Source organism: Leptodactylus fuscus, chromosome 5 (assembly GCF_031893055.1).
Source record: "Leptodactylus fuscus isolate aLepFus1 chromosome 5, aLepFus1.hap2, whole genome shotgun sequence".
NCBI classification, from domain to species: domain Eukaryota; kingdom Metazoa; phylum Chordata; class Amphibia; order Anura; family Leptodactylidae; genus Leptodactylus; species Leptodactylus fuscus.
The window spans coordinates 215,564,398-215,588,839 of NC_134269.1; the positions used below are offsets into that span (position 1 = coordinate 215,564,398).

Genomic DNA, 24,442 nt, shown 5'->3' on the forward strand with positions numbered 1-24,442 from the left:
ATCCTATTATGTAATTTTGTTGCAATAATTAAAAATTAAACTTCAAATAAATGCTCCTGAAAATTTTAAACAGAATTTCTATAAGGTTTACTGAAAATTTTCAAGTCTTTACTTTATATATTGTAAAAGCACCAAATAAGTTTTTTCTTATTTATCATCTCTTTATAACTGTTTATACCAATACTTAAAATAATACAAAAAGGAGTTATATTAAAAATTGTAATAACTTGTAATGTCATTTGATGCTGCTTCTTATTAATAATCATTTATTAGCTCTTGCTATTAAATAATATGGACTTTACTGTTAATTTTGTATCTATATTTTAGCAAATAAAAAATACATTTACATATATTTTGCAAATATTTTTTAAAAAAACATCATTTGTTATAACCTTCATTTATATCCACTTTCTGTAATACAGCTACCAGAAAATATGTATTTTTCAGATTTGTATCATAAGCACATTCTGTAAGACAATACTGTAATGTATCTGCAAAGGCCAGATAGACAAATAACAACTTATCTAAATACACAGGCATCATTTTATAAAAAGTTTTAAAGAAAATAAAGTTGCCCAAATCCTTCTAAAAGTTATGCATATTCATCCATACTCTAGAAAAACCAGATCCTTAATGCATATCCTAGTGGCTCCATATTCCAAAGAACCTGTTGACCACTCCAAAAACCATGACCACAAATTTTTCAGTATTTCCAATTTCCTCAACAGACCCAAACCATTCTTGAACTACAGGAGGTCATTGGGGATCCTAACAATGTAGCATGACTAGTCGTACAACCTGGAACCTCCCTTATTCAAAGGCGAAGGTTTGGCTGGTAACGCAAACAGGGTAACTGTCTCCAACAGCCATCAAAACTGAAAGCCATCCAACTGGCGATCGAGATTATTAATAGCATTACAAAATGGGCTTATTTTTGAACACATTCATCACATATGGACAATGTGGTCCATATCTGATCAGCACTCTTCAAATATTTATCAGGTATCCACAAGCTGCATCATATAAGTTTAATGGAAGTTATAGGCATAAAGAAGTACTTGTTATACAAAGTAATGACAGTAGAGCTTCATAAAGAGCAATTTTTGTATGTATATTGTTGTTATCCTGCCTACAGAAACATAATAGTCATTAAATCCTGAGCTGTTTGTTAACATGTCCCAGTCTGCACAGCAAAGCTGAAACGTAAGCTGCAGATTAACAGAAAATGTTAATGTACTGTGTCCAGTATAGTGACCCAAGTGAACTAGGTAGCCATAAAGGTTAGTCATATATAAACATAAAACACAAAACAGAAAAAGTTTAAAAGTAAAGTGGATAGTGACAAAAAGGCCAATGCCATTGCTCCAATAATCCTATAGGAAAACACAAGCGCTAACTAAATTCTGGTCTGCAATCTGTGACCATCTATTTTAAATAAAAGAAGAATTAGTGTAAGTTTGGTCAGTGTCCTGGTTTAGTTAGTTTTCAACACAAACAAAAAATTGAAGACTAAAAAATAAGCTTATAATAAAATTGGTGTAAATAATATGGTGACTCCCTTTAATACAATGGTCAAGAATAACCAATTCCTAGTTTGCGCTATAACATGCAGATAAAAACTGAGAAATATATTTTTATTTTAGTTATGATTTCTGATTTTCAAACGCTTGGATCTCAATTTATAGGACCTCAGTAGATAAATATAGAAGTAGAGTTTTTCAGTAACTCACCTGTATTGAATAGTTAGTGTCCGAAGTGTCTTTCAAAGCTTCATTCCCAAGTCCAGAATCATCAGCATCAATAAGATTGTCCACAGGGACGTTCTGGTTTGGTTGCATGTAAGTAAAGTCATTTTCAGTAGAATCCAAAGCCACACAGACATTGTATGAGTATGGAAGGGTTAATGTCCCATTTACTGGTGGATATAAGCTCGAGCTTAGAGGAGCAAACATGGGAAGTGGTTTGGACTTTTTATACTTTGATATAATGACCAACAAAACTGTAATAATAAAGAGCAAAGATATTACAGCAAGGCCGACCACTAAGTATAACTGCAAATTTGACTGATGTTCTTCATCTGGAACTTTATTCTGAAATTTTGGGGCCACTTGTTGGAAATTATTTGCAATAACAAGAGTAATGGTGGTTGAAGATGAAAGACAGGGATCTCCATGGTCCTTCACAATCACCACAAGCTTATGATTTAATAGATCCTTCTCTTGAAATATACGCAATGTCCTGACTTCACCAGTGTTCTGGCCTATTGTAAAGTATGGTGACTCCAATACTGGCGAAAAATGATAAGACAGTAAAGCATTATGTCCGGCATCTGCATCCACTGCAACCACCTTGGTTATCAAAGAACCAGGCTCAGAAGAAAAAGGGACCATCTCAAACATAGATGATCCATCACTTTCTGGAGATGGGTACAAGATTTTGGGAGCGTTGTCATTCTGATCTACGATACGGATAGTCAGTGTTGTGTTGCTGCTCAGTGGTGGGGATCCATTATCTCTGGCTGACACTTGTATAATAAACTCATTCTGTTGCTCATAGTCAAATGATCTTTGTGCGTAGAGAACTCCGGTTTCAATATTTATGGAGAGATAAGCCGTCACTGGAAGATCTGTATTAACATTGGAAATGGAATAGATTATTTTAGCATTGTCTCCGATATCATGATCAATGGCTTGAATACTGTATATTGAGGATCCTGGTATGTTGTTCTCTTGTACATAGGCAAAGTAAGATGACTTCTTAAACACTGGTGGGTTGTCGTTGACATCTGATATCTCCAAGGTGATTGTTCTTCTACTGGAAAGTGGAGGAGATCCTCTATCAGTGGCCAAAATGGTGATATTGTAGGTGGACACTTTTTCTCTGTCCATAGGACCAACAGTAACAACTCTGTAATAACTGGCAGATGATGATATTAGATTAAAAGCTTCTCCATCTATAAGTTTACAGTCCACTTCTCCATTTTCTCCAGAGTCCTGATCATTGACTTTAATGAGAGCGATTATAGTTCCAGGTGAAGAATCCTCAGGAATAGGACTAGACAATGAGGTGATGGATATCTTAGGAGCATTGTCATTCACATCTATGACTTCTATTAAGACCTTACAATGGGCCACAAAACCTCCTCCATCTTTGGCTTGAACAGATAATTCATAATTTTCTGTTTCTTCAAAATCCAGAATATCATTTATCTTAATGTCCCCAGTCACAGGGTTTATAGTGAATGTTCCTGTATGATGGACATTGTCTGATGTCTTGCTAAAGGAATATGTAACCTGTCCATTGACCCCTTCATCCTTGTCTGTAGAATTCACAGTGATTATTGTAGTATTTACTGGAGTATTCTCATTCACACTGACTTTATATACTGACTGTGTGAATATTGGGAAATTATCATTAGCATCAGTAACAATGATCCTTATTACAGCAGTTCCAGATCTCATAGGTTTCCCTCCATCCATAGCTGTTAGTATGAGCTCATGAAGACTCTGTGTCTCTCTATCTAATGGCTTCTCTAGAACAAGCTCTAGAAATGTACTGCCATCTGGATTTCTGTCTTCACTCAGTGTAAAATACTGGTTGTCACTGAGTTTATATATTTGGACAGAATTAGAGCCAATATCTGGATCTTCTGCAGCTCTTAAAGCAAATCTGATTCCTGCTGATGTTAATTCAATGGTCTCTATACTAAATACATCAGGATAAAATGCTGGAGAATTGTCATTTATATCCTGAATTTCTATACTGATACTGAAAACATTTAAAGGATTTTCCAACACAGCATCGAAGGCTAGGAAACATTTAGCTGCTGCCCGACACAATGTCTCTCTGTCTATCCTGTCCTTAATATACAGATTCCCATTATCCAGATTTATATAGAAATATCTCTCTGAAACATCTGATACAATTCTCAGTTTTCTAGATGAGAGCTGCTTAATATCTAATCCAAGGTCATCGGCAATATTTGCTATAACAGAGTCTTTCCTCATTTCTTCTACAATAGAATAATGAATCTGCCCAGAGACTGAATGACACAGCCAAGAAAATAAGAGAAAGATTGTTACTTGCCATCTGATTCCTTTGGAAATCCATGTATGAGGTTGCATGTTATTCTTTATATGTCCCACAGAAGTAATTGTTCTAGAGATTAGTTGTAATCCAGGAATATAGATCAGTCTTTTAAGAAAAATAAAATCATATATCCAGGGAGAATCCAAAAATGGCTGTGCTTCCTTCTGCAGATCTGCAATGTGTGCAAGCCCTGGAAACACCAGTGGATTTCTAGTCTTTTTTATTCTGCTTATTGGTTAAACAGCGGCGCTCAGAGGTGCAATTGAGGAACTACAATGCTGAAATATATTTTCTGTGTCCTATTATGTAATTTTGTTTCAATAATTCAAAATTAAACTTTTCAAATAAATGCTCCTGAAAATTTTAAACAGAATTTCTATAACGTTTACTGAAAATTTTCAAGTCTTTACTTTATATATTGTAAAAGCACCAAATATTTTTTTCTTATTTGTTATCATCTCTTTATAACTATTTATACCAATACTTAAAATGATACAAAAAGGAGTTATATTAAAAATTGCAATAACCTGTAATGTCATTTGATTCTGCTTCTTATTAATAATCATTTATTAGCTCTTGCTATTAAATAATATGGACTTTACAGTTAATTTTGTATCTATATTTTAGCAAATAAAAAATACATTTACATATATTTTGCAAATATTTCAAAAACCCTATCATTTGTTATAACCTTCATTTATATCCATTTTCTGTAATATATCTACCAGAAAATATGTATTTGATTTGTATCATATGCACATTCTATAAGACAATACTATAGTGTACAGTGGGGCAAAAAAGTATTTAGTCAGTCACCAATAGTGCAAGTTCCACCACTTAAAAAGATGAGAGGCGTCTGTAATTTACATCATAGGTAGACCTCAACTATGAGAGACAAAATGCGAAAACAAATCCAGAAAATCACATTGTCTGATTTTGTAAGAATTTATTTGCAAATTATGGTGGAAAATAAGTATTTGGTCACCTACAAGCAATCAAGATTTCTGGCTCTCACAGACCTGTAACTTCTTCTTTAAGAGTCTCCTCTTTCCTCCACTCATTACCTGTAGTAATGGCACCTGTTTAAACTTGTTCTCAGTATAAAAAGACACCTGTGCACACCCTCAAACAGTCAGACTCCAAACTCCACTATGGTGAAGACCAAAGAGCTGTCAAAGGACACCAGAAACAAAATTGTAGCCCTGCACCAGGCTGGGAAGACTGAATCTGCAATAGACAACCAGCTTGGATTGAAGAAATCAACTGTGGGAGCGATAATTAGAAAATGGAAGACATACAAGACCACTGATAATCTCCCTCACTCTGGGGCTCCACGCAAAATCTCACCCTGTGGGGTCAAAATGATCACAAGAACGGTGAGCAAAAATCCCAGAACAACGCGGGGGGACCTAGTGAATGAACTGCAGAGAGCTGGGACCAATGTAACAAAGCCTACAATCAGTAACACACTACGCCGCCAGGGACTCAGATCCTGCAGTGCCAGACGTGTCCCACTGCTTAAGCCAGTACATGTCCGGGCCCGTCTGAAGTTTGCTAGAGAGCATTTGGATGATCCAGAAGAGTATTGGGAGAATGTCCTATGGTCTGATGAAACCAAACTGGAACTGTTTGGTAGAAACACCACTTTACGTGTTTGGAGGAAAAAGAATACTGAGTTGCATCCATCAAACACCATACCTACTGTAAAGCATGGGGGTGGAAACATCATGCTTTGGGGCTGTTTCTCTGCAAAGGGGCCAGGACGACTGATCCGGGTACATGAAAGAATGAATGGGGCCATGTATTGTGAGATTTTGAGTGCAAACCTCCTTCCATCAGCAAGGGCATTGAAGATGAAACGTGGCTGGGTCTTTCAACATGACAATGATCCAAAGCACATCGCCAGGGCAACGAAGGAGTGGCTTTGTAAGAAGCATTTCAAGGTCCTGGAGTGGCCTAGCCAGTCTCCAGATCTCAACCCTATAGAAAACCTTTGGTGGGAGTTGAAAGTCCATGTTGCCAAGCGACAGCCCCAAAACATCACTGCTCTAGAGGAGATCTGCATGGAGGAATGGGCCAACATACCAACAACAGTGTGTGCCAACCTTGTGAAGACTTACAGAAAACGTTTGACCTCTGTCATTGCCAACAAAGGAGATATAACAAAGTATTGAGATGAAATTTTGTTACTGACCAAATACTTATTTTCCACCATAATTTGCAAATAAATTCTTACAAAATCAGACAATGTTATTTTCTGGATTTGTTTTCTCATTTTGTCTCTCACAGTTGAGGTCTACCTATGATATAAATTACAGACGCCTCTCATCTTTTTAAGTGGTGGAACTTGCACTATTGGTGACTGACTAAATACTTTTTTGCCCCACTGTACCTGCAAAGGCCAGATAGACAAATAACAACTTATCTAAATACACAGGCATCATTTTATAAAAAGTTTTAAAGAAAATAAAGTTGCCCAAATCCTTCTAAATGTTATGCATATTCATCCATACTCTAGAAAAACCAGATCCTTAATGCATATCCTAGTGGCTCCATATTCCAAAGAACCTGTTGACCACTCCAAAAACCATGACCACAAATTTTTCAGTATTTCCAATTTCCTCAACAGACCCAAACCATTCTTGAACTACAGGAGGTCATTGGGGATCCTAACAATGTAGCATGACTAGTCGTACAACCTGGAACCTCCCTTATTCAAAGGCGAAGGTTTGGCTGGTAACGCAAACAGGGTAACTGTCTCCAACAGCCATCAAAACTGAAAGCCATCCAACTGGCGATCGAGATTATTAATAGCATTACAAAATGGGCTTATTTTTGAACACATTCATCACATATGGACAATGTGGTCCATATCTGATCAGCACTCTTCAAATATTTATCAGGTATCCACAAGCTGCATCATATAAGTTTAATGGAAGTTATAGGCATAAAGAAGTACTTGTTATACAAAGTAATGACAGTAGAGCTTCATAAAGAGCAATTTTTGTATGTATATTGTTGTTATCCTGCCTACAGAAACATAATAGTCATTAAATCCTGAGCTGTTTGTTAACATGTCCCAGTCTGCACAGCAAAGCTGAAACGTAAGCTGCAGATTAACAGAAAATGTTAATGTACTGTGTCCAGTATAGTGACCCAAGTGAACTAGGTAGCCATAAAGGTTAGTCATATATAAACATAAAACACAAAACAGAAAAAGTTTAAAAGTAAAGTGGATAGTGACAAAAAGGCCAATGCCATTGCTCCAATAATCCTATAGGAAAACACAAGCGCTAACTAAATTCTGGTCTGCAATCTGTGACCATCTATTTTAAATAAAAGAAGAATTAGTGTAAGTTTGGTCAGTGTCCTGGTTTAGTTAGTTTTCAACACAAACAAAAAATTGAAGACTAAAAAATAAGCTTATAATAAAATTGGTGTAAATAATATGGTGACTCCCTTTAATACAATGGTCAAGAATAACCAATTCCTAGTTTGCTCTATAACATACAGATAAAAACTGAGAAATATATTTTTATTTTAGTTATGATTTCTGATTTTCAAATGCTTGGATCTCAATTTATAGGACCTCAGTAGATAAATATAGAAGTAGAGTTTTTCAGTAACTCACCTGTATTGAATAGTTAGTGTCCGAAGTGTCTTTCAAAGCTTCATTTCCAAGTCCAGAATCATCAGCATCAATAAGATTGTCCACAGGGACGTTCTGGTTTGGTTGCATGTAAGTAAAGTCATTTTCAGTAGAATCCAAAGCCACACAGACATTGTATGAGTATGGAAGGGTTAATGTCCCATTTACTGGTGGATATAAGCTTGAGCTTAGAGGAGCAAACATGGGAAGTGGTTTGGACTTTTTATACTTTGATATAATGACCAACAAAACTGTAATAATAAAGAGCAAAGATATTACAGCAAGGCCGACCACTAAGTATAACTGCAAATTTGACTGATGTTCTTCATCTGGAACTTTATTCTGAAATTTTGGGGCCACTTGTTGGAAATTATTTGCAATAACAAGAGTAATGGTGGTGGAAGATGAAAGACAGGGATCTCCATGATCCTTCACAATCACCACAAGCTTATGATTTAATAGATCCTTCTCTTGAAATATACGCAATGTCCTGACTTCACCAGTGTTCTGGCCTATTGTAAAGTATGGTGACTCCAATACTGGCGAAAAATGATAAGACAGTAAAGCATTATGTCCGGCATCTGCATCCACTGCAACCACCTTGGTTATCAAAGAACCAGGCTCAGAAGAAAAAGGGACCATCTCAAACATAGATGATCCATCACTTTCTGGAGATGGGTACAAGATTTTGGGAGCGTTGTCATTCTGATCTATGATACGGATAGTCAGTGTTGTGTTGCTGCTCAGTGGCGGGGACCCATTGTCTCTGGCTGACACTTGTATAATAAACTCATTCTGTTGCTCATAGTCAAATGATCTTTGAGCATAGAGAACTCCGGTCTCAATATTTATGGAGAGATAAGCCGTCACTGGAAGATCTGTATCAACATTGGAAATGGAATAAATTATTTTAGCGTTGTCTCCTATATCATGATCAATGGCTTGAATACTGTATATTGAGGCTCCTGGTAAGTTGTTCTCTTGTACATAGGCAAAGTAAGATGACTTCTTAAACACTGGTGGGTTGTCGTTGACATCTGATATCTCCAAGGTGATTGTTCTTCTACTGGAAAGTGGAGGAGATCCTCTATCGGTGGCCAAAATGGTGATATTGTAGGTGGACACTTTTTCTCTGTCCATAGGACCATCAGTGACAACTCTGTAATAACTGGCAGATGATGATATTAGATTAAAATCTTCTCCACCTATAAGTTTACAGTCCACTTCTCCATTCTCTCCAGAGTCCTGATCATTGACTTTAATGAGAGCGATTATAGTTCCAGGTGAAGAATCCTCAGGAATAGGACTAGACAATGAGGTGATGGATATCTTAGGAGCATTGTCATTCACATCTATGACTTCTATTAGGACTTTACAATGGGACTCAAGGTCTCCTCCATCCTTTGCTTGAACAGATAATTCATAATTTCTTGTCAATTCATAATCTACTTTATCATATATCTTAATGTCCCCCGTCACAGGGTTTATACTAAATGTTCCTGTATGATGGACATTCCCTGATGTCTTGCTAAAGGAATATGTGACCTGTCCATTGACCCCTTCATCCTTGTCTGTAGAATTTACAGTGATTATTGTAGTATTTACTGGAGTATTCTCATTCACACTGACTTTATATACTGATTGTGTGAATATTGGGAAATTATCATTAGCATCAGCAACAATGATCCTTATTACAGCAGTTCCAGATCTCATAGGTTTCCCTCCATCCATAGCTGTTAGTATGAGCTCATGAAGACTCTGTGTCTCCCTATCTAATGGCTTCTCTAGGACAAGCTCTAGAAATGTACTGCCATCTGGATTTCTGTCTACACTTAGTGTAAAATACTGGTTATCATTGAGCTTATATGTCTGGACAGAATTAGAACCAATATCTGGATCTTCTGCTGATCTTAAAGCAAATCTTGTTCCTGCTGATGTTAATTCAATGGTCTTTACACTCAATATATCCGGGTAAAATACTGGAGAATTATCATTTATATCCTGAATTTCTATACTGATACTGAAAACATTTAAAGGATTTTCCACCACAGCTTCAAAGGTTAGGAAACAAGAAGCTTCTGCCCCACACAAGGTCTCTCTGTCTATCCTGTCCTTAATATACAGATTTCCATTATCCAGATTTACATAGAAATATCTCTCTGAAACATCTGACACAATCCTCAGTTTTCTAGATGAGAGCTGCTTAATATCTAATCCAAGGTCATCTGCAATATTTGCTATAACAGAGTCTTTCCTCATTTCTTCTACAATAGAATAATGAATCTGCCCAGAGACTGAATGACACAGCCAAGAAAATAAGAGAGAGATTGTTACTTGCCATCTGAGTCCTTTGTAAATCCATGTATGAGATTGCATGTTATTCTTTATATGTCCAACAGAAGTAATTGTTCTAGAGATTAGTTGTAATCCAGCAGTGTAGGTTGGTTTTAATAAGAAAAATAAAATGATATATCCAGAGAGAATCCAAAAATGGCTGTGCTTCCTTCTGCAGATCTGCAATGTGTGCAAGCCCTGGAAACACCAGTGGATTTTTGGTCTTTTTATTCTGCTTATTGGTTAAACAGCGGCGCTCAGAGGTGCAATTGAGGAACTACAATGCTGAAATATATTTTATGTCTACTTTTAAACACTTTTATTTTATTAACAATAATTCTAATTCTAAATCTAAAATTAAACTTTCTAAGAAAATGCTTATACAATTTTTAGTCAGTATTTCCATAAAGGTTATTGAAAGAGTTTTGAGCCTTTAGTTTTTAGATTGTAAAAGTCTCAGATAATTTCTTATGATTAGTTATTAGTCGTTGGTTACACTAATATTTGAAACAACATATTTAAAGGCAGATTCTGGATTATATTTATATCTATACACCTTATGTTTTGCATAATATACATTACTTATTAGCAAAAAGAAGTTACATTATAAATTTCAATACATTTTATATTTTAATGTTGATTTTGCCAGTAACTAATGACGTATTTTTTTTCTTCATAATGAAAGAAATTTAAAAAAATATACTTTTATTATTTAGTGTACACGCTCTATGTCATATTGCTGTAATGTCTGTAAAATCACATTATTTAACAAATATATTTAAATGTATTCTGAAATGTGAAAAGCCTCAACTATCCTCACATCTTTCATTCATCTTCTTTCTCAAATCCATCCACCAGAATGTACTTTTCTAAGCTGTATCATAGGCACATGCTATAGGACAATACTATAATGTACCTCAGTAAAGCCCCAGGTAAACAAACAACACAACATACCGTATCCAAACCTGTTATCTATTTACATATAAACTCCACTTTGCACATTGTTATATAGAAAGTGAAAGGACGCTTGCTCATCATCGTCAAATCATGCCCCCCAAAGAACCTGATGCTTAAAACATAATCCAGAGGCTTCAGATTCCAAAGAATCTGTCGACAACTCACAAATCCATGGTCACAATTTTCTCCATGTGTCTAACTTCAACAAAATCAAACCATTCTAACTGCAGGAGGTGATAGGGTTCTCTCATGATGTAGCATAATCAATTATTCAACCCGGAAGCTCTCTTATTCAAAGAGGAACACTTGCCTGGCATAATGGATAGGAGAGTTGTATCCATCGAATATCAGGTTTGGAGATCCAAGTGGTCATACTGGTCATTAATAGTATTACAAAATGACTTTAATTTTAACAGAACTATCCTACATGGGCCATAGAACCCAAACTTTTTTTTGAATGAATGGATTTCCAATGATGTTCATTGATCATTTGTTCAGCCAGGAGACATTCTTCTTCAAAGATGAATGTTTGCCTGGTAACATAAATAGGATTGTTGCCTCCTAAGACTTTCAAGTCCACTGTTCATTCCAGAACATACAGTCATCAATATTAACTTTTTACAGAACAAACTTGCATTGACCATGGAACCCAAGCAATTTTTGAACAAAAGGATTTGCACACTTAAACTATTTATCACCTACCCACAAGTTACTTCATATGAGGTTAAAGGAAGTTACAGACACGAACAAGCTTGTTATGAAGAGTGAATAACTACATTTCTTTATCAGGCCATAGGAAAAAAACTGTGGCGTTGTGTCTACACTTAACATACATTTTATGACCAGCATGTATCATTGACTTTGGAAATTACATGTGGATGTTCAAGGTAATGCAATAAAGAAATGACTCTAACTTTGACAATTGCTACAATATGTAAAGATAACTAATGGCTTCATCCATTTATCTTTAAGGTTGTAGTTACCTTTTGCAAAAACTTCCATGGAGGCTGCATTACTGGAGATGCACACTTCCTTCTTGTAATGTGTACGTAGGCAGTGCAGTAATGTGCATGCTTTATGGCAACTGCCATAAAGGTAAGCAAGTTGACTGAGCGATCTTATAGACTATAACGGTCTCCATGAAGTACTATAATACAGGTTCCCTCTCTAGAGACTCAGGAGTGACAGAAGAGCTGCATACAAAGACTTATCAGTGTATATAGTTTTGTTATCTTGCTACAGCAATACAACTTTCATTAAATCTCTGCTGACTCTGTCCCAGGCTATACAACAAAGCTGAAAAATTAAGTTGCAGAAAATATTAACTTATTTTACACCTAGTAGGTACCCATGTTAAATAGTCACATATAAAACCACAGACATAAAGTGAAAAAATTAACGGAAACCTGGATAGTCAAACAAAGATGAATGGTAGCTCTCCAAATATCCTATAGCAAACCAATGATCCCAGTTCAACAAGCATGAACACACTACAAGATCAGCTAAGCAATTGCTTTTAAGTGGTGCTCTGTGGAGTCTGGGGTAAGACTTTATAGATATATAGAAAATGAGCTAGAACATTGCTAATATAAATGAAGTAATAACATTGGTAGATAAGCTGTACACGGCCTGTAGAGACGCTTAGGCCGAAACAACCCATGACTACATATGGAATGACTGTAAACTAAATTTTGTTGACCATATTTCTTCAATCAAAGAAGAACTGGTGGAAGTTTGGTCAGCACCGAGGTTTCATTTTTTTCAATGCATAAAAAAAAATAGAAAAATCCAAGAATACAAACTATGTTTACAATAAAAAGTGGTGTAAATAATCTGATAATTACATTTAATGCTTTGATCAAGAAAACTATAAATAATGAACTCTGAGTTTTCTAAATAAGCCGAGGAATATCTTTTTTAATGAAGTTAAAATTTCTCATTTAAAAAAGCCCCAGAATTGTGTCTCCATTTACAAGACTTCAGTAGGTAAATAAGTAAGTGGAGTTTCACATTAACTCACCTGTATTGAATAGTCAGTGTCTGAAGTGTCTTTCAAAGCTTCATTCCCAAGTCCAGAATCTTCAGCATCAATGAGATTATCCACAGGAATGTTCTGATTTGGTTGCATGTAAGTAAAGTCATTTTCAGTAGAATCCAAAGCCACACAGACATTGTATGAGTAGGGAAGGGTTAATGTCCCATTTACTGGTGGATATAAGCTCGAGCTTAGAGGAGCAAACATGGGAAGTGGTTTGGACTTTTTAAACTTTGATATAATGACCAACAAAACTGTAATAATGAAGAGCAAAGAAATTACAGCAAGGCCGACCACTAAGTATAACTGCAAATTTGACTGATGTTCTTCATCTGGAACTTTATTCTGAAATTTTGGGGCCACTTGTTGGAAATTATTAGCAATAACAAGAGTAATTGTGGTAGAAGATGAAAGAAAGGGATCTCCATGGTCCTTCACAATCACCACAAGCTTATGATTTAATAGATCCTTCTCTTGAAATATACGCAATGTCCTGACTTCACCAGTGTTCTGGCCTATTGTAAAGTATGGTGACTCCAATACTGGCATAAAATGATAAGACAGTAAAGCATTATGGCCGGCATCTGCATCCACTGCAACCACCTTGGTTATCAAAGAACCAGGCTCAGAAGAAAAAGGGACCATCTCAAACATAGATGATCCGTCACTTTCTGGAGATGGATACAAGATTTTGGGAGCGTTGTCATTCTGATCTACGATACGGATAGTCAGTGTTGTGTTGCTGCTCAGTGGTGGAGATCCATTATCTCTGACTGACACTTGTATAATAAACTCATTCTGTTGCTCATAGTCAAATGATCTTTGTGCGTAGAGAACTCCGGTTTCAATATTTATGGAGAGATAAGCCGTCACTGGAAGATCTGTATCAACATTGGAAATGGAATAGATTATTTTAGCGTTGTCTCCAATATCATGATCAATGGCTTGAATACTGTATATTGAGGCTCCTGGTAAGTTGTTCTCTTGTACATAGGCAACATAAGATGACTTCTTAAACACTGGTGGGTTGTCGTTGACATCTGATATCTCCAAAGTGATTGTTCTTCTACTGGAAAGTGGAGGAGATCCTCTATCAGTGGCCAAAATGGTGATATTGTAGGTCAACACTATTTCTCTGTCCATAGGACCAACAGTGACAACTTTGTAATAACTGGCAGATGATGATATTAGATTAAAAGCTTCTCCATCTATAAGTTTACAGTCCACTTCTCCATTTTCTCCAGAGTCCTGATCATTGACTTTAATGAGAGCGATTATAGTTCCAGGTGAAGAATCCTCAGGAATAGGACTAGACAATGAGGTGATGGATATCTTAGGAACATTGTCATTCACATCTATGACTTCTATTAGGACTTTACAATGGGCCACAAGGCCTCCTCCATCTTTGGCTTGAACAGATAATTCATAATTTTGTGTTATTTCAAAATCCAATTTATCATTTATCTTAATGTCTCCAGTCATAGGGTTTATACTGAATGTTCCTGAACGATGGACATTCCCTGATGTCTTGCTAAAGGAATATGTGACCTTTCCATTGACCCCTTCATCCTTGTCTGTAGAATTCACAGTGACTATTGTAGTATTTACTGGAGTATTCTCATTCACACTGACTTTATATACTGACTGTGTGAATATTGGGAAATTATCATTAGCATCAGTAACAATGATCCTTATTACAGCAGTTCCAGATCTCATAGGTTTCCCTCCATCCATAGCTGTTAGTATGAGCTCATGAAGACTCTGTGTCTCTCTGTCTAATGGCTTCTCTTGAACAAGCTCTAGAAATGTACTGCCATCTGGATTTCTGTCTTCACTCAGTGTAAAATACTGGTTGTCACTGAGCTTATATGTCTGGACAGAATTAGAGCCAATATCTGGATCTTCTGCAGTTTGTAAAGCAAATCTGGTTCCTGCTGATGTTAATTCAATGGTCTCTACAGTAAATGCATCAGGATAAAAGGCTGGAGAATTATCATTTATATCCTGAATTTCTATAGTGATACTGAAAACATTTAAAGGATTTTCCACCACAGCATCAAAGGTTAGAAAGCAAGAAGCTTCTGCCCCACACAAGGTCTCTCTGTCTATCCTGTCCTTAATATACAGATTCCCATTATCCAGATTTACATAGAAATATCTCTCTGAAACATCTGATACAATCCTCAGTTTTCTAGATGAGAGCTGCTTAATATCTAATCCAAGGTCATCTGCAATATTTGCTATAACAGAGTCTTTCCTCATTTCTTCCACAGTAGAATAATGAATCTGCCCAGAGACTAAATGACACAGCCAAGAAAACAAGAGAGAGATTGTTACTTGCCATCTGAGTCCTTTGTAAATCCATGTATGAGACTGCATGTTATTCTTTATGTGCCCCACAGAAGTAATTGTTCTATAGATTTGTTGTAATCCAGGAATGTAGATCAGCCTTATAAGAAAAATAAAATGATATATCCAGAGAGAATCCAAAAATGGCTGTGCTTCCTTCTGCAGATCTGCAATGTGTGCAAGCCCTGGAAACACCAGTGGATTTCTAGTCTTTTTATTCTGCTTATTGGTTAAACAGCGGCGCTCAGAGGTGCAATTGAGGAACTACAATGCTGAAATATATTTTCTGTCTACTTTTAAATAATTTTGTTTTACTAATTTCTATAAAATGTAACTTACTACATAAATGTATACTCAAACTTTTCTCTAGCATGTCTAAAGCGTTTATTGAAAAAGTTTTAAGTCTTTAGTTTATCTATTGTTATAGTCCCAGATAATTTCTTATTTTTTTAACAATTTCTTTATAACCAATTTACCTGCAAACTAGTATCAATATTAAAATCAATTAGTTTTATAGTGGCTTAAAATTTACAAATAAGTCTATAGATAGAAAGATAGATCGATAGATAGAGATATATCTTACATATACTTTTCCAAAATAAAAATTTGCAGTTCTTAGCAAGGGAAGTGACATTACAAATTAGAATAATTTGTAATGCAATTTTATTTTGCTAATAACTATGAACTAATTATCACGTTTAGCTAATAAATTATGTGGACTATTCTGATATTTTTGTCTCCGTATTTAAAAAAAAAAATGTAAAAAATAATACTTCCATTATTTAGTCTACATGCTGTAAGTCCTGTTGTGTAATGCTCGTAAAACCTTACAATTACATTTATGTATAATCTTAATTGGTAAAAATAATTCTAAATAAGTTTTATTATTTTAGTTAACTGTGAGTAGTTATTAAAATGTATTGAATGAATTTAGAACTTATTTCCACTCCTTTTGTCAGTAATATGGTATGGTAAATTTGAGGTTTGAAAAACTTCAACTATCTTCAAACTTTTTTCAAATGCATTCACCGGAAACTAAGCATTTTTAAGTTTTATATCGTAAGTACGTACTACTTGGATGTACCTAATAAATGCCAAAGTATATAATCCAGCATCTTTAGGCACATACATTACCCAACCCCTTATCCATATACAACGATATTATGTAAATCTGCTTTAACGAAAATAAGAATAATGTAGTTCGAATAATACTAAAAGTGATACATGTTCATCCATGAACAAACTTGATTCTTAAATATGATCCTGATTCCAAAGAACTATATGTCTAACTATATGTCTATAATGTCTAATTTCCTCAACCTATTCAAACGATTACCAAGCTGCAGGCGACAAGAGGACTTTCCAATTTATGACCAATCATATAGCCTGGAGCCACCCTTCTTTAAAGCTGAAAGTTTATCGGGTAATATGAATAAAGTTGTTGGCTCCAAGGACCATCAAGTCTAGAAACCTTCCAACTAGTTCAAGAGGTTGATAACAGTATTACAAAATGTTTGCTTTTAAACAGAACCCATGGGACCCAGATATTTTTTAATACTTTAAAAGGATTTGTGCACTTTAAATATTTACTCCCTATCTAAAAGATACATCATATAGAATAGTGCTTGAAATTTTCTATATTTTTGCATAAATTTGACCTAAAATATATGCAATTATCATTTTTCATACAGGTCTTAAAAGATAAAGAGAAGCAACTTAAAAAAATGAGTCAAAACTATTAGACTTGGCCATATATTTATAGAAGATAAAGGCCCGAAATCACGTATCTGTAATTGGCAAGATTATGTAAATCATTTGAAAACTTCACTAGAGTCAAGTGTTTTCAATCAATGGGATGCCAATCAGGCATGAATGAGCGACACATTTTATTTAAAGAACAGGGATATATCAATGTCTGATCCTCATAGCACTTGTATATGGAGACATATCATAGTATAAACAAAGGACAATACTGAGGACCTCAGAAGAAGAGTTGTTTATGCTCATCAGGCTGGAAAGGTTTCAAAATCATCTCTAAATATTTTGGATTCTTTCAATTCACTGTCAGGCAGATGGTTTACAAACAAAGTTCAAGACTATTGTTACCATCTCTAGGAATGTTTCACCAACAAGGATCACATCAAGATCAAGACCTATAATAGACGTCAAGGTATCAAATGAACACAAGATAATGTCTAACAGCCTTTATCAAGTTAGCTAATGTAAGTTAATGTTCATTAGTCAATCATCAGGAAAATACTGAACAGAAATAGTTTGCGTTGTCACTACCCTCCAAAAAGAACATTGATGCCTAACTTCAGTCTGCTAAAGATCGCCTGTCCAACCCAGAAGGCTATTGGTATAGTGTTTTGTGGACTGAGGAGACCACAATAGACCTCTTTGGTATAAATGAGAAATGTTATGTTTGGAGAAAAGAATATGCAGTACAACATGAAAACCTCAAACCATCTGTGCAGCAATTGTGGCAATATCATTGTTTGGTCCTGTTTTTCTGGATCTGGGCCAGGCTGGCTTGCCATCAATCAATGAATTCTGAAAAAATACCAGCAAATTCTGAAAGAATATGCCAGGATATCTATACATGAGCTTAATTTCAAGAGATCATAGGTCATGCTGTAGAACTACCAAAGAATGGTTAAAGAGGAATGAAGTTTCAAAATGGCCAAGTCAAGGTCTTGACTTTAACCCAAAGGAAATGTTATAGTAGGAGCTGATACAAGCAATTCATGAGAGGAAAAACACCAGGTTGTAGATGTTTAAAAATGTTCCAGGACAATGCTATATTTCAGAGAGAAACTTCTGTTCTATGGCAGCTATATGACAGTGCAGTAAGGTGCATGCTTTATGGCAGGTGCCATGAATGGAAGTTAGTTGACAGAGCTATGTAATAGACTATAACAATCTGCACAACATGTTGTCGTACCTCCAGAAACAACAATAATGCTGTATAAAATCCTCTGCTTCTCATTAAATCCCCAACACTTGGCTGACTCTGCCCTAGTCTACACAGGAAAGTTCTAATAAGCTGCACTATAGTAATAGTATAGTATAGTATAGTATAGTAGTAGTGATAAGCTCCTCTATAGTAATCCATGTAGAAAGAGTCACATTATGTGATCACATATAAAATTAAATGAAAACACCGAAGAAAACAAAATATAAAAAAAACCAAAAGAGCATCAGGTTAATAGCTGAGGACCATAGATTTTTGATATTGGTAGCATTACTGATTTCAAAACAATTTCCATAAATTAGTATCTCCATTTATAAGACTTGAGTATGTAAATAAAGTTTTATGTTAACTCACCTGTATTGAACTGTCCGAGAGTAAATTGTCTTTCAAAGCTTCATTCCCAAGTCCAGAATCATCAGCGTCAATGAGATTGTCCACAGGAACCTTCTGGTTTGGTTGCATGTAAGTAAAGTCATTTTCAGTAGAATCCAAAGCCACACAGACATTGTATGAGTATGGAAGGGTTAATGTCCCATTTACTGGTGGATATAAGCTCGAGCTTAGAGGAGCAAACATGGGAAGTGGTTTGGACTTTTTAAACTTTGATATAATGACCAACAAAACTGTAATAATAAAGAGCAAAGATATTACAGCAAGGCCGACCACTAAGTATAACTGCAAATTTGACTGATGTTCTTCATCTGGGACTTTATTCTGAAATTTCGGGGCCACTTGTTGGAAATTATTAGCAATAACAAGAGTAATGGTGGTGGAAGATGAAAGACAGGGATCTCCATGGTCCTTCACAATCACCACAAGCTTATGATTTAATAGATCCTTCTCTTGAAATATGCGCAATGTCCTGACTTCACCAGTATTCTGGCCTATTGTAAAGTACGGTGACTCCAATACTGGCATAAAATGATAAGACAGTAAAGCATTATGGCCGGCATCTGCATCCACTGCAACCACCTTGGTTATCAAAGAACCAGGCTCAGAAGAAAAAGGGACCATCTCGAACATAGATGATCCATCACTTTCTGGAGATGGGTACAAGATTTTGGGAACGTTGTCATTCTGATCTACAATACGTATAGTCAGTGTTGTGTTGCTGCTCAGTGGCGGGGACCCATTATCTCTGGCTGACACTTGTATAAGAAACTCATTCTGTTGCTCAAAGTCAAATGATCTTTGAGCATAGAGAACTCCGGTCTCAATATTTATGGAGAGATAAGCCGTCACTGGAAGATCTGTATCAACATTGGAAATGGAGTAAATTATTTTAGCGTTGTCTCCAATATCATGGTCAATGGCTTGAATACTGTATATTGAGGCTCCTGGTAAGTTGTTCTCTTGTACATAGGCAAAGTAAGATGACTTCTTAAACAATGGTGGGTTGTCGTTGACATCTGATATCTCCAAGGTTATTGTTCTTCTACTGGAAAGTGGAGGAGATCCTCTATCAGTGGCCAAAATGGTGATATTGTAGGTGGATACTTTTTCTCTGTCCATAGGATCAACAGTGACAACTTTGTAATAACTGGCAGATGATGATATTAGATTAAAATCTTCTCCACCTATAAGTTTACAGTCCACTTCTCCATTCTCTCCAGAGTCCTGGTCATTGACTTTAATGAGAGCGATTATAGTTCCAGGTGAAGAATCCTCAGGAATAGGACTAGACAATGATGTGAGGGATATCTCAGGAACATTGTCATTGTCATCTATGACTTCTATTAAGACTTTACAATGTGACACAAGGCCTCCTCCATCTTTGGCTTGAACAGATAATTCATAATTTTCTGTTTCTTCAAAATCCAACTTATCATTTATCTTAATGTTCCCAGTCACAGGGTTTATACTGAATGTTCCTGTATGATGGACATTCCCTGATGTTTTACTAAAGGAATATGTGACCTGTCCATTGACCCCTTCATCCTTGTCTGTAGAATTCACAGTGATTATTGTAGTATTTACTGGAGTATTCTCATTCACACTGACTTTATATACTGACTGTGTGAATATTGGGAAATTATCATTAGCATCAGTAACAATTATCCTTATTACAGCAGTTCCAGATCTCATAGGTTTCCCTCCATCCATAGCTGTTAATATGAGCTCATAAAGACTCTGTGTCTCTCTGTCTAATGGCTTCTCTAGGACAAGCTCTAGAAATGTACTGCCATCTGGATTTCTGTCTTCACTCAGTGTAAAATACTGGTTATCACTGAGCTTATATGTCTGGACAGAATTAGAGCCAATATCTGGATCTTCTGCAGCTCTTAAAGCAAATCTGGTTCCTGTTGATGTTAATTCAATGGTCTCTACAGTAAATATATCAGGATAAAATGCTGGAGAATTATCATTTATATCCTGAATTTCTATACTGATACTGAAAACATTTAAAGGATTTTCAACCACAGCATCAAAGGCTAGGAAACATGTAGCTGCTGCCCGACACAATGTCTCTCTGTCTATCCTGTCCTTAATATACAGATTCCCATTATCTAGATTTATATAGAAATATTTCTCTGAAACTCTGGATACAATCCTCAGTTTTCTAGATGAGAGCTGCTTAATATCTAATCCAAGGTCATCTGCAATATTTTCTATAACAGAGTCTTTCCTCATTTCTTCTACAATAGAATAATGAATCTGCCCAGAGACTGAATAACACAGCCAAGAAAATAAGAGAGAGATTGTTACTTGCCATTTGAGTCCTTTGTAAATCCTTGTATGAGATTGCATGTTATTCTTTATATGTCCCACAGAAGTATTTGTTCTAGAGATTAGTTGTAATCCAGGAATGTAGATCAGTCTTTTAAGAAAAATAAAATGATATATCCAGAGAGAATCCAAAAATGGCTGTGCTTCCTTCTGCAGATCTGCAATGTGTGCAAGCCCTGGAAACACCAGTGGATTTCTAGTCTTTTTATTCTGCTTATTGGTTAAACAGCGGCGCTCAGAGGTGTAATTGAGGAACTGCAATGCTGACATAAACTTTCTGTTTGACTATATTTATCTTTAATAAATCTTATAAAATTAAACATTCAAGAAAAATTATTTTACAAATATAAAGTTTACTGAAAATGTTTGATGTTTTTAGCTTATATTTTGTAAATGTCTTGGATCATTTAATCTTTTTATAACTTCAAAATTAAAAACTTCAAAATTCATTATATGGAAGATTGAGCTTTATAAGCAGTGCTATATCTATACACCTTATGTGTTTTAGCAAATATTTATTGGTTATTAGCAAAAAAATTACACAACAAATTAGAATAAATTCTAATGTAACTTGATTTAAGTAATAACTAAAAGCCATGTATTAGCTTTTACTATTAAGTAATATGGACGATATTGTTAATTTAGTTTCTATACTTCACAAACTAAACAAATTATGTTTTTATTTTGTCTAAAGACTGTATGTCAAGTTGCTGTAGAATTACAATGTTAGAGTAGATTTTAATATATTTTACAGATGATTGAAAAACATCAGCCATCCTGACATGTTTCGGTCATGGCTACTTTCTGAAATACATCCAATAGAAAATATGCATTATTCAGAGTTATGTCGGAGGCACATGCTAGAAAACAATACTTTGTAGTATCTCAGTAAAGCTCGGGTAAGCAAACAACTTTAGACGCACACAATATCCAAGACCCTTTTCCTGATACACACACATTTTGTAAATCACTTTAAAGAAAGTAAGAAGAAAGTTGTTCACATCAGACTAAGGCTGAGGCCCCACGATGCGGAAACGCAGCGTTTTTTGTTTTTTAATCCCAAACCAGGAGTGGTTTAAATATCAGTTATAAGTATAACAGTTGTCTACATATTTTCCATTCCTTTTGATGCCACTCTTGGCTTTGGCTCAAAAAATTGCAGCAAAAATGCAACAACAAAAAAAAACTGCCTCTCTGCGACGTGGGGCCTCAGCCTTAAAGTCATGTGTATTCATCCATGCTCTTTAAGAACCTGATTCTTAAAGCATAGCCCTTTCAGACTTTAAGGAACTCTTTAACAGCTTCTGAATCCATGGCTACTAATATTTTCTTCATATGTTAATTTCCTCAACTGAGTCAAACCATTCTTGAAATACGGGAGGTAAGGGTAATTTACAATGGTGTACTATAACTAGTTTTTCAGTTTGGAAATGCCAGTCTATAAAGTTGAAAATTTACATGGTACCATATATAGTAAAGCCATCTCTAACGAACATTCAGTTTTGAGTACATCTAACTAATTATACAGGTAATTAATGGTATTACAAAATTCCAATAGTTTTTTTTTAAACAGAACCTCGCCATACATGATTATGGAACCCAAGAATTTTTTGAACTTCCACACTTAACATGTTTTTCCACCTATCCACGAGCTGCATCGTATAAGCTTTATTTCAGTTATAGACACAAACAAGTACATGTTATATAGAATACATAGCCTTAGTTCAGCATATCAGAGTACAGGTTAAAAGGTTTGAGTTGTGTCTTCCATCGACATATACTTTATAACCAATATGTACCATTCACAATGGAAGGTACACTATAAGCAATTGTTCTAGATTTCAGCTGTACAGCAAAGCTAAAACGTATGCCATGGAGAATTGAAAATGCTATTGTATTGTGACGAGAAGCAAAAAAATTAAAATACTACTGGATAGCCACCAAACATCAAAGAGGAAACTACTGGTCCAAGTTCAACGAGAAAGATCACACTATAAGATCAGCTAAGCAGATGCTATTAGGTGGTGGTCCGAGGACTCCAGGGCAAGACTTCATAATCTACATAGGAAATCAGCCATAATATTGCTAATTCAATTTAAGTGCTAACATTGCTAAATATGAGATGGGGTCTGCAGAGAAGCTAAGAATGACACAAAGCATGGCCATACATGAAATGACTATAAACTAAATCGGGATCTGCATCCTATGATCAACTACGTTTAATAAAAGAAATTTTAGTGCAAGCCATGGTTTAATTTCATTCTAGTAAAGAGAAAAAGAGAAAGTTCAAGAAAAAAAAATGCTTATAATAAAACTGGAATAACTAATATGAATATACCCATTAACACAAATCAAAAAGACTATACATGACTAACTCTTATTTGAGATATAAGCTGAAGATTGTTTCAGTAGTTATGAGTCTAGGATTTTAAAAAAATGCCAAAATTTGTGTCTCCATTTATGATTTAAGTAGGTAAATATAGAAGTAGAGTTTCACATTAACTCACCTGTATTGAATAATCAGTGGAAGAAGTGTCCTTCAAAGCTTCATTCCCAAGTCCAGAGTCATCAGCGTCAATCAGATTATCCACAGGAACGTTCTGATTTGGTTGCATGTAAGTAAAGTCATTTTCAGTAGAATCCAAAGCCACACAGACATTGTATGAGTATGGAAGGGTTAATGTCCCATTTACTGGTGGATATAAGCTCGAGCTTAGAGGAGCAAACATGGGAAGTGGTTTGGACTTTTTATACTTTGATATAATGACCAACAAAACTGTAATAATAAAGAGCAAAGATATTACAGCAAGGCTGACCACTAAGTATAACTGTAAATTTGACTGATGTTCTTCATCTGGGACTTTATTCTGAAATTTCGGGGCCACTTGTTGGAAATTATTAGCAATAACAAGAGTAATGGTGGTGGAAGATGAAAGACAGGGGTCTCCATGGTCCTTCACAATCACCACAAGCTTATGATTTAATAGATCCTTCTCTTGAAATATGCGCAATGTCCTGACTTCACCAGTATTCTGGCCTATTGTAAAGTACGGTGACTCCAATACTGGCATAAAATGATAAGACAGTAAAGCATTATGGCCGGCATCTGCATCCACTGCAACCACCTTGGTTATCAAAGAACCAGGCTCAGAAGATAAAGGGACCATCTCGAACATAGATGATCCATCACTTTCTGGAGATGGGTACAAGATTTTGGGAGCGTTGTCATTCTGGTCTATGATACGGATAGTCAGTGTTGTGTTGCTGCTCAGTGGCGGGGACCCATTATCTCTGGCTGACACTTGTATAAGAAACTCATTCTGTTGCT

At 35.6% G+C, this 24,442-nt stretch overlaps 4 protein-coding genes across 13 annotated transcripts in view; all 4 read right to left on the reverse strand.

Moving 5' to 3' along the window:
* LOC142204076 (protocadherin gamma-B1-like) overlaps positions 1-24,442 on the reverse strand; it is a 225,754-nt gene that overhangs the window by 117,034 nt on the left and 84,278 nt on the right. The window contains exon 1 of one of the 10 annotated variants that reach the window (XM_075275306.1): positions 1,731-4,374. The exons of the other annotated variants lie outside the window; for them this stretch is intronic. Within the exon in view, the coding sequence (XP_075131407.1) occupies positions 1,731-4,124 (2,394 nt within the window). The 5' untranslated portion in view covers positions 4,125-4,374. Of the gene's footprint in view, positions 1-1,730; positions 4,375-24,442 lie in introns of those variants that run through there. 10 annotated transcript variants of the gene reach the window in all.
* LOC142204086 (protocadherin gamma-B1-like) overlaps positions 1-24,442 on the reverse strand; it is a 98,057-nt gene that overhangs the window by 23,295 nt on the left and 50,320 nt on the right. The gene's annotated exons all lie outside the window — the stretch shown is intronic.
* On the reverse strand, positions 7,709-10,280 carry LOC142203232 (protocadherin gamma-B2-like). Its single transcript, XM_075273782.1, has one exon. The coding sequence runs from the start codon at positions 10,112-10,114 to the stop codon at positions 7,709-7,711; it is 2,406 nt and encodes an 801-aa protein (XP_075129883.1). The 5' UTR covers positions 10,115-10,280.
* Positions 12,266-15,326, reverse strand: LOC142203290 (protocadherin gamma-B2-like). Its single transcript, XM_075273872.1, has 2 exons — positions 13,050-15,326; positions 12,266-12,325 (listed from the first exon to the last, which is right to left on the reverse strand). Exons 1-2 carry the CDS (start codon positions 15,324-15,326, stop codon positions 12,266-12,268), a joined length of 2,337 nt encoding a protein of 778 aa, XP_075129973.1.